Source organism: Hetaerina americana, unplaced genomic scaffold, assembly GCF_022747635.1.
Source record: "Hetaerina americana unplaced genomic scaffold, ioHetAmer1.1.p SCAF_8, whole genome shotgun sequence".
Classification (NCBI taxonomy): domain Eukaryota; kingdom Metazoa; phylum Arthropoda; class Insecta; order Odonata; family Calopterygidae; genus Hetaerina; species Hetaerina americana.
In genome coordinates this window covers 6,758,495-6,775,627 of record NW_027287427.1, presented here as the reverse complement: position 1 = coordinate 6,775,627, position 17,133 = coordinate 6,758,495, and the positions used below count along the sequence as shown (strand labels likewise).

Here is a 17,133-nt window from a genome sequence, read left to right as displayed (position 1 = left end):
TATATATATACATATATATATATATATATATATATATATATATATATGTGTGTGTGTGTGTGTGTGTGTGTTTGCATGTATATAGACTTTGTATTCCTTAAATCCCTTTGAAGGTAGGGTATACGTCTAAAAGCGGTTTCCTTAAACAACCCCTTCGAATTTCAGACATTGGAGAGGCCATCCATTGCCGAGTTATGACTGCTTTCCATACAACATGATAATCTTGGTCCCTGGGGGGAAACTTTGAGTCGGATGTTCGAAACCTGGGGAACGGGGACTGCTCTGTTGGAGGCTAATGACCCCTAAGCGGTGCTCGTTAAGGGTAAGATAATTTCAGTTTCAGCTCGCTTTTCTTCACTCCCTACCATTCCACACCATCGTCGTCAGCCAAATTTATGGTGTGCACCCCAAGGGGTCAGTGGGTCTTCCGATCCCCCACCAATTTCTCTCCATCATCTATCTGCCAGCATGTGAGCCTAAAGCAAACGCTTTTTTTCCTCTCTTCCGCTTAATTTGAGGATCTACGGACGAAGTGGTATTAAGGGTTCGTGGGTGGTTCTGTGAATGAAATCATTGGAGCATTAGGAACATCCGGTGGTGTAGAAAATACGCTTCAAAGTTTTCCCGCCCCCTGGGCGTGGGGATTCGCCAACGCGTTCCGGTTTCCCGAGACAGTAATACAGCCACCCCGTGCGACTTGCGTGGACACCCTGGCTGGAGTTCACCCTCGTCACTCGAAAGGGCGCATTTGCGTTTGTTCCCTGGGTGCCCTTCATTAAACAGCTGGCTAATGTCCGTGCGCGGCCTCCTCCCTTTCCCATTTCCCTCGCGCACGCAGCATGTGCGGTTATGTCGTTCGATGTAAATTATGGCGAGCCGGGGACGGAGTTAAAACCTATCCGGTTGAATGGCTCGGAGGGACACAGAGTGAGAGTGTACACATTTTGAAATTCGGGTGATCGAAGTTGCAGCGTCAGCTGTGGATGGACCAAGGTGTGGGTGGGGCCGTGAAACGTGCCCAGCAGAGAGGGCTGGCGAATTCACTCGGCACAATTATATTTTTTACTCATGTCGGTAGGTGTGCAGTTCATTGTTAATCTCACATGAGTCGGAGATGCAAAGTAATTTCCAATGCCTAAACTGACGTAAATAAAAAAATCAAATTCAAAAATCTCTAAAATCCTAATTCAACCATGCATGGGCATAATTGATAATTAATAAGAATGTAAGATCTCGTAATTCAAAGTGCTACATCTGATGACACCTTTGGATGTCATCAGATCTTCAGCTTTTACACCGGCTTCGGTGGCGGCGGGGTAGTGTCCTCGTCTGCCAAACCAAGGGGCGCGGGTTCGATTCCCGCCTGGCTGGATTTTCCTCCATCTAGGACATGGGTGTCTCCATTGTTCTTACGGTAAATAGACCGGTTCATAGGCCAATAAAGTGCTATTTTAAATAAATAAATAAATGTGGAGTGCTTAAAATGAGTCAGGGGTGAAAGACAAAGATTGAAGGAGGTTTTTAAAACAATTTCAATTCTGGAGGACGAGTTTTCAACATATCACGTTTACAGAATAGCACAGTACAACAAAAGAATTTTCAGTGCCTCGTGACTAGAAATTAGCACCCGTAACCCAACTCTACACAAGGGGCGATTGGGTAGAACAGATAAATCACAAACAATTATACAGCCTCGATATTCTGCTGGATTTTGTTATGTACCATTTTTAGCAAAATGATGACCTCCTTCGACCGTAGTAACTGAATTTGCTTCCAAGGGGGCTGGTTATAAAAAAGGAGATCTTGCGAAGAACGGATGAGATTTTTAATCGTGATATCCTCAAATCGGGGGAATAGAATACGCAAGTGTATGTTTGCTGTATTTTTGAGCTTTTTGGAAAACCTTCGACAAAGTCCCTAGCGGGAAATTAAAACACGAACTTAGGGCACTATGTTTTAATGAGAACTTGAGCAGCTTCATCATTCACTTCTTATTTGACCGTAAGCACAAAATTAGTCGTCATTGGATTTAGTTTATGAGAGCCGGAAGTTACTTCAGCAGTGCAACAAGGAAGTGCGGCCTGAGTCGTGGCCTAATTGATGTACCTGAACGACCGAAGTTCCCGCGTTCGCAGTAACCTTAGATTATTTACAGACTACCTTTTCAGACATAGAATTCGAGTGCATACGTAAAACTATAACTTGGGATACCTAGTCCCTGTAAGCATAAGGCTTAGCCATGTAGAATTATCCTAGTAACTTATATTTGTTGTTTTACTTGATGCTCTGTGGCATTAGGGTAAAGACAGGCGAATATGCCAACACTACAGCTTTCTCTAAAATGTTGAATGAGCAGAAACATTTGGTGAGGAAGTAGTTCGGAAAGAAAAACGTCGTGCAAGGAGACATGTTAAAGCATTAGATATTATTTTGTGCATTAAATGTGTAAAATTAATACTTCCATTCGAGAAACACATTTGGAGTGCTTCAAGGGTACATATTACATTACCGCGATCCACCAAAAGGAGTGTGGCATGCGGTATGATAAACCCTTGAAAGCCAAATGAACGCGGATGGTCGAATTAATACTGCCCTTAATAAAAAAAATAGTGTAGAGCCAGATGATTTCATTGCATTGAGCTTCACGGAAGGTAAAATGTACGAAGTCCAAACACCACGCCTTTCATGCTAAGCACACATCAGGAGACTATGCGGATCCACCTTCAAGAAATTCAGATTCTTTAAACGGGTGGTGAGGAAATGTAATGCAATAGTTAAAGAGTGGTGTTTTATTTCGCTTGTTTAGGCCACGTTTAGAATACGCCGCAAGTGTTTGAGATCCTTCGGAGAAATTATTGATAAAACAATTAGTTTAAGTTCAGAGAAAATCTGCCATATTGTTACGATAAGAAGGCGGGTGTTACGGGCCATTTAGAGGTATTAGGTTGGGAGCCACTTGAGACGAGAGGAGGACAAGCGAGACTTAAGCGAGCAAGATTCAGACCACACGAGTGTAAGTCTTAGGCAAAGGGAATTATTTATTATTGCCCCTCACTATTTGAGTAGGTTGGACCACAAAGATGAGAGAATGGTGATAGACCCCATTTAAGTATACATATACAGTTCTTTCCCTGGACAATCAGGAATCATAATAGGAAAAAAACGAATTCATAGTAAAAAAAATGGAATTACTATCGAGGAAAACGCTGCATTCACATCTGGTACATCCGTCGGTTAATGCGCATGTAAATGTTGGTTGCTAGTACATGTATTTACATGCGTGTAAGATAGAATACATTCCCAATAAAATATTCGCCTGTGCAAGTTTTTACTTCGTAGCATGTTTTTTCTTTTGTATGTAGTTGCATTATTTTGTAGGTGGTGTTTCCAAGGGTGGTGTGGCAGGGTGAGCACACGACCCTTGCAAACCACACCCTTGCGGCGGCTTGCGGGATAATGTGTAGATCTAAAAGTAATGTAATGAATGTCGGTAATGTGATGAATTTAATGTTTAATCAGAGCTATATATTAATTCCCATTTGGCACAACATTAAATAAATGCGATAAAACCGGCATTACAATATGACATTGCTCAAAGTCGCGCACTTCCTGCCTCATTTCGTCCAGCCTTCCTTATCTCAACCTCATCAACCCAAAATTTTACCCACGACCGCAATCTTCAAAAGTTCATTTTCACGCATTATGCCCTGCATCAATTATTTCTACCTTCTGTGAGTTTGGTTCTTCATAAATTATTGTCACTATTTATCTCTATACTCGTTGGTTGCATATTTTTACGTTGGATGCATATGCAGAAAGACTACATATCGTTAAGAGCGTAAAATACCGTTGTACGCGAAATATTGGAGCCGGTAATTATTCCCCTAGTTTTTGGTATTTCTAGTTAATTACAATAATGATACTTATATCCGTCCCGATTGGCTAGATTGGAATAATTGTGTTGAAAGAAGAGCGTAATTTGGTCGGTTGTTTGTTTTTTCTACGATGTTTTTCACTCCCCGCATCGAAGTGCGCAAAGAAAATAACTGGTGTAACGATACAAAAGTAAATACTAACAAGAGGAATTATCTTTCGCTAAATTTTAAATTTAATCGAAGGCGGTGCTTTAGTCAATACGTGTACAAAAAACATTACAGATGGAAGCCCTTAAAGACACGCGCATGGAGCAAAGTCGCGGTAAGGAACAATAGAACGTGATTTCTTGTGGCTATTTTCAAGTTTTGTCAATGTGGCTTTTATTTTATCGTCACTATGGAAAGTCATGGAACGTTTTGGAATGTGAAATACAGGGAAAAATTAGTTCTGATCTCTTTGAAATAGGATTTTAAATTAAATTTGGTGCTCAGAAAATTTGACTCTTGTAGATTTCTTACGAGTATAATATAATCACCAACCCCAGGGAAACGATTTTATCTCTCGTCCACGTACGTATTAACTATTTTGAGCTAGGATAGAAAACACGACATTTGATAACGATGATGGAATCAGCATGATAGATTCATGATTTAATGATTTGTTTAAATTAAAGTGCCCCTTTTCTAAACCTAGGCATTTGTTTTATTCTATTACTTAAATTATTATGTCATGCACAGACCAAGGATGGATTAGTAAAATGTGTAAAATTGCGTAATACTCAAATTTAAACTTTTCATTTGAATTTATTAAAGCGACTTCCCTCACGCATTCACCGTGTTAGTTAGCTTCTATTCTATTGCCGCATGCGTTGCTTGAGTTTTGTGGAGGAAGAGAATGCAGTTTGATGAATTGTACATGCATATGAGACTCATGCCTAAATACTATCCAGGAGATGCATATTTTCTTTTCTGTCAATCAATTTAATTGCTTAGGATGGTCAATTACTGTATATATGTGCGAAGACAACACAACTTTTTCTTCTCTCATAAAGTATTTCGTAAAGCCGTTTTCGAATTAATGGAATTCGAATAATCTCAATGTATGTAGCTCACTAAATAGTGCTTCTCATGGGGGCAATATTTTTAAAGATTTTATTTATGTTACTTAAAGATTTTGATAAAATTTTATTGCTGATTACAAATATATCGTCATTTTGAACCACAATCAGGATTGTGGTGCGGGATGTCAACTTTCTATTTTTCCATGCTTTCCATTTGTTTATTAATTAACTAAAAAGAATTATGAACCACGAAACAGTTAGTGGGAGACATACTTTGGCTCGTGCATGGGACGACCCTGATTTTCTCAAGGCTTTTGGTTCATTCAATCCAGAGAGACAAGCTGGTTGCTTTCATTCAGTCTCTTCTTTCGAATTCAATATAAAAGAGTTCACATGTGAATACATCACTTGCTTTTGCGCGTTCAAAATGGTACGGGAACTCAGTTGTCATGGCGCCGTGGAGGGAAGCAGGAAGCAAATTAGAATTTGTTCCGATACGAATGAAACGTAAACAAACTCGATTTTCCCGAAGCGGATCGCATTCAATTTGTCGAGCTCTCCAGCGCGGTGAAAAACGAAATTAAAACGGCGCGTTGGATGGGGGTGAATGGGTTTGCTTATAGGAGGGCGGGGGAGGGATATATATATATATATATATATATATATATATATATATATATATATATATATATATATATATATATATATATATATATATGGACAAGGTGGGGCCCGCTATTGTAGCGGGGAAGGAAAGGGGGAGCGGATGGCCGCTCGATAAGTTAAACAAGTGAAAGCGGAAAAGCGCCCGATAGCCTACGTCGAAATGCCTCTTCCCTGGCATGGGATAAATGGATTTTCGATCAGGAGGGGGGAGTTAGGGGGCAATGTGGCGGGCGTAGGCGGGGAGGGAGGAAAAGTGCGAGAGGTCATTGATGAGGGTCGAGAGGGAAGGTGCCGCACGGTGTGGGGCAATTGGACCTCGCAGGGAGATGCCCTTGCCCTCCCTCTTTATGTGCTCCTCGCCCGAAGAAGTTTTCTTTTTTTTAAATCCGAATCCTATCACGAATGACGCATCCAAAAGGACACGCTGCAAGCGTGCGGGATTTGTATTGTTTTATTTTTCAACGCTTCGACCGTGTTCGATTGGCGATAATGTTTTCTTTACAACTTCCCGGGGTAAAATAAGCGGTTTCGTGGCATTGCGTTAGTCGCCATTCCGATTAAAAAGAAACAACTGTTGAGCGGTGGGTTCTGGTCCGATTGGAGTCTGTCGAGGTCATGTCGATGCAAACTCGAAATGCCATTCTGCCAATGCGGAGAGAAATGTTTGATTTTTAAACCACGGTGAAAGGAAATTGTTAAACCCAGGTTTATTCTATTGGCAACATTTATTAATATAATGGCTGCTGCGCGGAAACATCCAAACGCCAAAATTGGATGCCCTTTGTTTACATTTTCTTCCATCGTTACCTTAAGTGACCCCATACTCATGATTAATATCGAGAACAATTCTGCGTGTATATATATATATATATATATATATATATATATATATATATATATATATATATATATATGTGCATAACGAGAACAATACTTCGGGTTGTTGCTTCTCATGATGAAGCCATTTCTTAGATTTTTACCATAGCTAAGCAAAGAAATCAATCAGATGAGGTATTGAAATCACCTTCAAAAATTATTTATTTAAATTAGTGAGAGGATGATTAATCTATTTAACATTTTTGACGTGATCTTAATCAATTTTCGGAGAGTGTGGTACTTTTATCCAAGAATGGAGTTAGGTTAGAAAGAGGACATTTTAATTATAGCTAAGGTGTATAGTTTCAAATCATCATCGGCTTGTTAATATGCATGTTTGTGAAAGTATATATGGGCGGCGACTATGACTAAAGGCTGGAGGGTGAACGATATAAAAATTACGCACAAAATAATTATCTCCAGATGGTAATATAAAACATTATTAAGAAGATATCTTTCAACTTAAAAAGATCATTAATTTTATAGGTTCTTAACTGGATTTATTACAGTTTTTTTGTTTTGGCTTCTATAATTCCTAGGTGAATAACACTTAGCCATTTTCCCTATCACGAAAGTAGATATCGATCAATTAATGAATAAAGCTCAGGCTGAAAGATGTGGTTTTGCTATAAACATCGAAATCACACTCGCCATATTGCCTCTCAAACATTTGACTTCCGCTCAACTGGTTTGACATTAGCAAACATTAATAGAGCAATTCTGTTTTGTTTCCCCGGTTAAGCTGAGAACCTTAATTAAACTATGCCTACATTGAAGTTTAAAATGAACGGCTTCGATACACTCGATAAACAACTCGTTGTGTAACCAACTGATTAACAATGAGCGAATTGGATTGTAGTCTTCTTTTGCGATATTCCGGCTGGCAGTGAATTTTAGTTGAGAAATCATTTACTATTCTTTCTCACTAAATAACACTTTATTATTGGCTATACATCTGCCATGCAAGAGTTTTAGAATATTTGTATTAAATACATTATATGTGAGATTGAATGTTAGTCAAAAATAGTGAGAGATAATTGAGATTTTTCGAAAAATATTGAATTGCATCCATTGAAGTATATTCATAAAAACCGTTTGCGAAACGGTTCAGGAGGATAAAAACCTTAAGTAATCGAAAACCCTGGATATTTGGAAATGTGTAATTTATCAAATGTTGCAATTTATTGTAGTTAGATTCTTTGGGAACGAGGGCGTAAGGAATATCGCTCCGTTTTAAGCAGTTGCGTTTTGCCTCAACGGTAGGACGGAGCATTTCTCTGAATGCAATGACGTTGCCAAACTGAGGACGGCCCAATATCATTTGCCAGAATAAATCCAGATTCTTGCTCATGCCTCTTCTCGCAATTGGCCGTGCCATTAATAATTAATATAGTGTTCATATTAATTATGTAGATATGTTTCATATGGAATCACTCATTAAAAATCTTCATTAATTCACTCATTGAGTCATAACAGGAAAGCGTCTCTTTTATTCGATTCAAATAAGTTTATTACTGAATTATTTCTGAGTTAGTATTAATGTTTAGAACTTCAACTTGCATTTTATCGCAGCGTCGTTCTTTTTCCCATACGATCGCTACTATTAGATTTAATACCTCCTCGGGGTTAGGCGGAGGAATAGACTAGACATATTCTCAATCTCGACACAGCATAAAGGCGGATATCTATTTATCTATCTATGGTATCTCATCAATTATACAATACACTGTATGCAATAACATTAATTATGCAATCTTCCAAGTGAACCTTAATCATATATCATCCCTTGACGTATTAACCTACCTTAACATTTTGTCACCTTATTACAAATGCTGATATCGTCCATCACCATCGAAAAGCAATTTTCTGTTTTCTCTCCGTCCTATCAATGAAATTTACATGTTCACTAAATCTAATTTGAGTTAATTTTCTTTCTGCTCTTTTCGGCTTCTCTTTCCAAAATTCTGAATTTTTAAGACACCCAAAATAGGTACCTTGAGAACGGGGCATCACCCCTCCTTTTGCGGTACCGTGCCATGTAATCCCTTGCTCAGCAATAGTGTTAGCTTTCGGTCTGTGAACCTCTGTTTTAAAAGAGTCCCATTCTCGTTGATGCATACTCCCCGAGTTTCCAAATCTTCATCATTTTCTTACTCACCGTAGACGCGAACGTTGGGCTGATTATAATTTTAAATTCCCATGGGCAAACTTCGTGTAAATAATTTATGAAACCAAGGGACTAGAACTGAAATTCTCCCGTTGATATTTTTGGGTGTGCCTGCATAATGAAATGGACGCCTACCTCACTACCAATATTTTAAAAAATCATTATATACGTGAAAATAGATGCAGTGTGTGTAAATAGTAGTAGTATTATAATTTTACTTACTCGGCTCCAATATTTGTGTAACTCCAATGTAAATCCAATTATTCCCATTGGCGACTTTTATGCTTTGACTAGATATTGGATGTGAGTCAGCATTTCCTGAAGGAGGGAGGGAGTGAATGGACGGAGGAGGAGTTTGACGCAAAAGCGCTTGACGTGTGTGGCGGCAAATAGGACAGCTTCCCGCCCAGAATCTCCTCTGTGTGTCGTTACATAGCTCGCCGCTAATCCAATCAAAGGCATGAATTGAATGATAGCTTATTTCGCCGAGCGATCTTCCAACGTGGTCTGACACGTCAGATACCTGCCTCCGAGGGTGACGTTCCGTCGGAATTGTGCTATCGGTTACTTTTGACTTCTTTGTGTTTAATATTACTACCAGCTGACTTGTGAAAATTGTCGTAATGATAAAAATATAAAGAGAATAGGAGATAGGAGATAAATCGGCTCAAATTCAGAGTAATGATGCTATAAACGCATAAAACCGCACTTCGGCCTAAAAAAACCCATTTTTGAATAAGGGATCAAAATATTAATTTCTTAGTTAAATATGATGAGAAGAAATAAGAAATATTGGATTTGAGGTCCCTTCTATCTACTCAGAAACTCGAAATAAGTAGTTTTGTCATGACTGGTGTAATATAATTTAGTAAATTTCTTCAAGGTTTGTTAATTTTGGACTGTTTCATTTACATTAAAATACATTTCATGAGTGGTGCTCTTCTACGCCTCTTCTTCATTTTATTGCATACGAGGTCTATCCAGTAAATACGCGTACACAAAATTTAGTCAAATTCGATTTTGTCCCTTTCAAAGTACTCTCCATTTTTAGCTATGCACTTATTTCATCTTCTTTTCCACTGTTTAAAGCACCCTTGGAAATCCTCAGCTGTTAAGCTTTTTAGTTTTCTTGTCGTTTCTTGCTTTATTGCGTCCACATCTTCCCAGTGATGTCCCCTCATCACATTTTAGCATTTTGGAAATGCAAAAAAGTCGCCGGGGACAAAATCTGGCGAATAAGGAGGATGATAAAGGATGTAGAATGAATTTTATGCCAGAAACTGGCGAACAATCAATGCAGCTTGGGCACGATTTTTGCACAGATTTTTTTAAACCCAAATGTTTGGTCAAAATTCAGGCCATCGGCTATAATTCGGACAGTTTTTCGACGATCGGTAAGGACAAGGGACCGCACACGATCAATGTTGTCGTCAACACAGGTGGTTGAAGGTCGTCCCGGCCTTGCATCATCCGTGGCGTCTTTTCAGTCATCTTTAAAACGCTTAATCCTCTTGAAAACGTATGTTTTCTTCATAGCATTATCGCAGTAAACAGCTCTCAATATTTCAGTAATTTTTTGATAACTTTTACCACACTTCACCATAAACTTGATGTTGATTCGTTGCTCCGTGATTTCTTCAAATTCCACTTTCGAAAAACAGTAAAAACAAGGACAACAGAAACTAACATAACTGGCACCATACGCACAGCTCGACGATCCGCCAAGCACATACGGCTCTTTTGGTGTCAGGCAAGTAGCGCCGCTAGGGGGCTATAGTCCGCGTCATGGCCGTTATATTGCACCAGTTCGCGTATTTATTGAACAGACTATGTAAGTTCATTTCGCCAATAGGGTCACTAGTGGTTGTTGTTCGAATAGCGGCTCCAATACCATATATTTTCTGGCGGTTTTGGTCCACAGATGAAGTTTCTCAGTAATGGAGACTTGCTCAATGGCTTTCTCAAGCCAATAAACTTTAGAATATGAGTTTTTATGAAAATGTTTACCGCTACTAAGTTTATAAATCTTGTACATAATGTTTTTGCACTTTCACCATCGATTTCACTTCCTGAATGAATGTCCCCAAATTGGAGGCATATTTCAATGAATGTTGAGTACCCAAAAATCTTAGTATACGGAGTTTCTTGGTATTCCTTTTTGACTTTTTCATGAAAACGCTTATATACACACATGTATACTTTCAGTCATTGCTCGAATTATTGTATTAGAGACGATACGAGAAATTATCACCCTTTAACACATTTTTGAGTTACGTGATAGAATTAATTCCGTGGAAAATCAGATTAGAGAACTAAGTTTTCTACCACTTCAACAATTGTTATCCATCAGAATTTTCCCTTGGAGCTGGTGGGACCCTTCATCCGTGTGATGATTTTGGAAATGACTAATTTTCGGCAATTGATACGAAGGGGGAGAGTAATAATGGAAGATTGAAGTAACCTGTACCAAGAAAGGGCAGGTCCTGTTGGTATTATTGAAAAATGTTTTAAATCCAGTTTTCTTTCATACTCTTTTTGTTTTAAAATATATTTGACTAGTATTGCTATAGGCTAATCTCCAAAAAACTTGCAAAAAAGCCTTATCTTAACATTAGCCCAAATATTTCACAGCTTTTAGTGTACTTTTTGAATTAGACATAGTGAGAGATTTTAATAAGCAATTACTAATGAAAGTTATACTGTGGCAGAAGTGGGGACCTCTAATCCGTAGGCTCCTTTGTATTCTGCCTATTCGGCTTGGGACCCTGACCGAATAATTGAGAATTATGAGCGACATTTTCAAAATTCCATTTCAAGAGTTTAGATTGAATAAAATACCGTTCTTGTCTGAAATATTTTGCAACAAAAAAGAAAGGGAAATTGATAATAGACTGTTAATTGAAGACTATCTCAAACTCTGTACTTATGTCTTTATTCTCCTAATGTTACCCATATGTAGTTAGTATGATTAACCTTGTGGCTGGACGGAGACCGCATGAAACATTGGCCGGTTTTGTCGGGACCGGATTGAGAGAGACGCTAATGGAATGATTTACCCCTTCTCTTCATTTACTGAGGGAGAAAAAGGTTAGGTGGGAAAACTCTCCATTCAGGTAGAGGAAAAACAAAGCAATATGACGTTGATGTAATCGACGACATCAGCTTTAGCTTGAGGAAAAAGCTTGACGTTAATTTAGAATAGCTCATTAAATTATTAACCACTGCAATTAGAACTTTTACTTTCACTGTACCCAAAGATGTAATTTTTAAAACGGTGCCATGATAAACTGAGCTGTGTATCAAAAATATAAGAGGAGCTAGTTTGGGAATCAACAACGGGGCAAAGGTTAAATTATAGATTAAATTACTTGCATAAATTTGAAGGACATCTCTTTTGCAGTGATGTTGAACATGTATTATTACCTCCATCGTACTACGGTAGGAGAGATCATATGAATATAATTTGATAGATTAAGTGCGCTTAGAAAAAATTGGTTTAATATGTCATTTTTTCCACGAATGATAAGGGATCAGAATAAATAATGTCGTCCGACTGCTCGGGGAGGAGTGGGAATGGGGGAAGTATTTGAACCAAAAGTGGTACATATAACATTAGAACAGCGGACGGAATCTGCCTTCTTCGAGCGTGAACTAAGAGAAACTAACGGTTCATGGAGTTCGTGAATACTTGGTCCGACCGAGCGCGGGTCCGTCGCCGCATCCCCGAGCACGAGTTGTGCTCGAATCGCCGAGAGGGGCTTGGGCGGCGCGGGGCATGTGTCACTCACCCAGCGAGGGCGCCTGCTCCTGGGCCGCGTCCCTGGCTTCCCTCCGGCGGCGTCCCTTGTCGCCCCGCTCGCCCTGCTCCTCGATGATGAATTCCACGTGGTCGCCGCATTCCTCCCTCGGCCGCAGGATCTCCACCGTCACCTCGGTGCCGTGGAGCTGCCTCGCCACCGCCTGGGGCCGGTGGGTTGCAAAGAAGGGATATTTCGGTGATTGATCACGCGCCGGGTGGGCGGGGGAGGGGGTGTTGCAGCAGCGTAATCGTGAGAATGCCAGCAGAGATGCTGTTGGTAGGTAGCTACATAGTAAAGTGGACTGCATTCATCCGGAAACTATTTCCTAGCATAGATGAATGTTTGTGTGCGGCGATTACGACGGAAGTGTATTAAAGTTCAGCTTCTCTTTTTTTTCTTTGGAAGCGGAAGCATGCCAAGCTTGAGTGGATCTAGAAAACCTCTTCATGTGGTAAATTTTCAAATATGGACAACACATTAACCTCTTTTACACAAACCAATACGAAAATTATGTTACACGTGAAAATAATCAAACTAATTAAAAAAAAACTATGCACTATGCAGTGGGTTATTTACTGAATTGACGGTAATTATTGAAAATTTAATTAGTTGAAAAGTAATTGTTGGAAAATGTAATTACTTAAAAGTGTCTGACATAAAAATTATACTTATTTTGAGTGTCGTTAAAGCCAATAATATTCTCCAAAAGAATCCACCCTTAGATCTGCTCCTGATTCCAAGAGGAGGGTGTATGCCAAATGAATGAAGGTTGTGGAGTATATAAAGAGCTTCTCTGACATATATATATATATATATATATATATATATATATATATATATATAAAATCCCATAATAATTCCTCGGAATTCTTGACAAACATTCGAGAGCTCCGCAAATGTTTCATGACTCAATGAATCATTTTTCAATTCAGCGTAATGACATGTTTTATTAAGCAATTACTATACATGCATTAAAAAATGTACCTAATAGAACCAGTGGTCTCAATAATACATTTCCATTTTTGCCGGAAATTAACAATAAATGGTTTTAATAGGAAGGGGGTGGCTGAGAAAATAATGGGTTAGAGTCTCATAACAAGTAACGTTAGTTATTTATGTACCATGATAGAATGTTTTAGAGACGGCATTGTTATTCAAAGGGAGGACGGCATGCATTTGATTAGAAAAATTTTCTCTGAAGTAACTTAAAAACAGGATTATTTAACTCGTGCATTCCCGTTCACCCTGACAGGGAAAGTCACAAGGGACGTGTGTGGGGACTTGCGTAGCGCTCGTATTGCGGCGATGGTTGGGGAATTAGGCATCGCCGCAACATTTTGCGGTCGTGGGAGGACCGGGGTTCAATGGAGATAATTTCCTTTTGATCATCGGCCGAACGAACTGTGTTCACCATCCTCTGCGTGTAATGCCACAAGAGAATGTCGACTATGCTACTATCTTGTGGTGGTGGTCACCTTCGCGACGCGCCAGTGGCCGAGCACATCCCTTGAACGAGTTTGCTATAGGAGTGAGTACTCTTTTATATTTTAGGACATGGCTGTGGAATGGGAGGGAAGGAATGAGAGATGATTATCGGGAAATACCTAAACAAGTCGAGAAAACTGATGCGGGGCATATCAAGTGGCAATGGGCTGTGGTGGAAGTTTCGAGGTCGAGTAGAAGCAGAGAAAATGTTGAACGAAATAAAGTACAAGGGCAATTTGAAAAGGAAGGTCTCCTAATTTTTTTTCATAAAAAATCAAATTTATTTTCAACTTTTTGTACATTATAGGAAAGGCTGAGCATTTAGCTATTTTTCTACATAGTCGCCTTGACGATCAATTGCATCCTTGTAAGTAGCTTTTAATACCAGCGTCGTACCTTTCTACCGCCGCGTCACGAAGCCAACTGACGACTGCTTCTTGCACTTCCTCGTCTGACTTGAATTTCTGTCCTCCAAGGTGTTTTTTGAGAGCGGGAAACAAGTAGTAGTCGCTGGAGGCAACATCTGGGCTGTAAGGAGGGTGGTCGATGATATCCCAGCCGAATTCATTGAGTAGGGTGGTCGTTTGATGTGACACGTGCATGTTGGTGTGGACGTGCATTTTCATGATGCAAACACATTCCTTAGGTGAGACACCTTGTTGTAATCGAGGACCTCCGACACAATATTCTGCACGGAGAAGTAGCCACGATCTTCGTTCAGACCTTCCTTTATCTCATGAAGGGCAATTCTCCGGTTATTGTGCACCATCTCGTCAATTGGAGCCACCGTTGATTACAGCAAACCCGGCCACCCTGACCGCTGCTCATCGTGGACGTGGCGGGAGAAAGGTGCGACGCGGATATGAAAAAGCTGCTTACAAGGATGCAAAAGGTGATTGATCGTCAAGGCAACTATGTAGAAAAATAGCTAAATCGTCAAAATTTTCAACAATGTACGGAAAGTTGAGAATAAATTTGATTTTCCATGAAAAAATAGGAGACCTTACTTTTCAATACGCCCTCGTAAGTTGAAAGGGTGCGTATTTACAGAAAATGACTTATCGCAATGCGGGTTTTAAAGTACTTATTTCTATACTATTATGTTAGGTGGGGCTTAGGAATGGAGTAGGGTTTGGGTATTGGACCCATCGTAGACATATTTCGATTTGTAGATTTCTCTTAATAATAGGAACCTGATGAAAAAAGTGATCTTGTATCCACTCCAGAGCGCCTCCTTCTCTCTCCCGAAATTCTGACAGTTCTCAAGGTGTTTCAAGATTGAGAACGCGCGCTCATACCAACTGGCAGGGAAAAAAACACGTAAGATTAAAAATTTAAATGCTTGGAATCATTTTCGCCGTCGACATTTTCCTATTCTCTAGTGGTAAGGGTGTCGTCGGTTTCTCGAACGGATTTGGCATCAAGGGGCCTCGCTTCCCTTCTTCGCATCGCATCCATTTTCGTTCTTATCAAGTTGGCCCGTAACTCTATTCTCGATCTGGGTAAACTTGGCTTATTTTCAGGCTTCGGTTGGTATATTTACGGCGAGGGGTTGTAATGTTTTACTTTTGGGCAGAGAGCGTGCCAATCTCGCTTCTAATGAAGGGAAACCATTTTCAATTGATTCTCCGTTAGGCAATCATTATTCAACGCAGTCGAATTTTTCAAATAAATGATGTCACTGTGTGATTTTCTACACAACCGATTCCCTTGTGTCGATTCAAATCACGCACACGTACATTTCTTGCATTGAATATTAAGACACTGATACATTATTATCAATGGTAGTCTACCGATTAAGTTAAGGTTTGTATGGACACACTGACTAACCAATAGTAAATTTCTAAACCTCTCCTAACTCGACTCGACGCAACGCATTTTACTGCAACTAACACTTCTTCAAAGTCACACTCATTGTTTTATAGGGTGAGTTCAAATTACGTCATTATTCGATGCTAATATATTTCCTCTTTAAGGTGTCGTTTACACGTATTTTGCGTAGACAGTGGTAATTATGAAACGGGAGCCCATTCCTCGTAATTCTCCTCTCTCATCCTATCAATTTTGGTCCCTATCCGGAGCCCATGTGAGCACGTCACATCGGATATTCTCTCCCTCTGGGATAATAAGTTTCCCCCTTTCTCTTTTGTGGGTTATGCGCATGTATCAACCGTTTATCATTTCCATCCTCCTCTCCCCCTATCTTTTGTCGCCTGAACGCAATAAAAATTGCGCTAGTGTGACGTTGATAGCATTACGTTACGTAAGTTACTTCTGTCCCGAAACATATTTTCTCTTTGACTTTCAATTTCATGAGGATGAGAGCCCTATTTTGTGTTTGCTGAATGACGCTTTCTGGAATGTGAACGTCCGTTTCCTCCCCCTCCCCACCCCCCCTCCTCGCCCTAACCCACGGAGCCCTTCGAGTCAAAATTCTCATTTGTATTCTCAAAAACTCTTATTTCCCTGCAGTATTTATAGGCCAAATGCAGAAGATTTGGATGTGGCCCTACGGCCTACGCATGGAATTCATCCCATAGAAGTATTTTTTTCACTTGGACGGTTTTTTTTCTTCCCTCTCTCGAACACGCGGCAGAAATATTAGTACGAGGAACATTTTAATTAAGTTGTTATTCCCCCTAAACATGTGTCAATCATTCCTTCATTTCCAAACGCTTTTTTCTGAAAAGACTTGTTTTATTTACCTCATTATGAGATGTCACTTCCCTCGCACACAAAAAATATCTCTAAAATAAAAGGGATGAAATCTTCATCCTTTATGGATATCACCGAATAACAATTATGGAGAATTATAAAGGCACATGACATATCATATCCTACGCTTCCTTTCGGAATTATTGTTATAAATGAATTTTTCATCTCAGCGGGGGATTGGGCAAATGCACAAAAATGGGGCACGAAACGAAATTCCACTCATCTCTATTCCCTAAAATAACTCTGATGGCAGTCGACCAAGAGTGAAATGAGATTGTGGGAGCTCCGGTGCATACGCAAACAAATATACAAATTTCAATGAGAGATAAGTAATTTGCGCGACTTGCGTAGCTTTTCCTCCATTCTGAAAATAAAAATTATAAGGTATACGTACATCAAAGGGTCTGCGGACCTCTTATTTTTTACGTAGCTGTTTTTTTATGATTTTACTTTTTTATGTTAAGTTTCATAGCTTCAATGATTCAATT

At 39.5% G+C, this 17,133-nt stretch overlaps 1 protein-coding gene across 1 annotated transcript in view; it reads right to left on the bottom strand.

Annotated features, from left to right (window-relative positions):
* Positions 1–17,133, bottom strand: part of Gycbeta100B (guanylate cyclase soluble subunit beta-1-like) — a 148,385-nt gene that overhangs the window by 29,481 nt on the left and 101,771 nt on the right. The window contains exon 6 of the mRNA XM_071596501.1: positions 12,434–12,605. Coding sequence (XP_071452602.1) covers positions 12,434–12,605 — 172 coding nt within the window. The remainder of the gene's footprint in view (positions 1–12,433; positions 12,606–17,133) is intronic.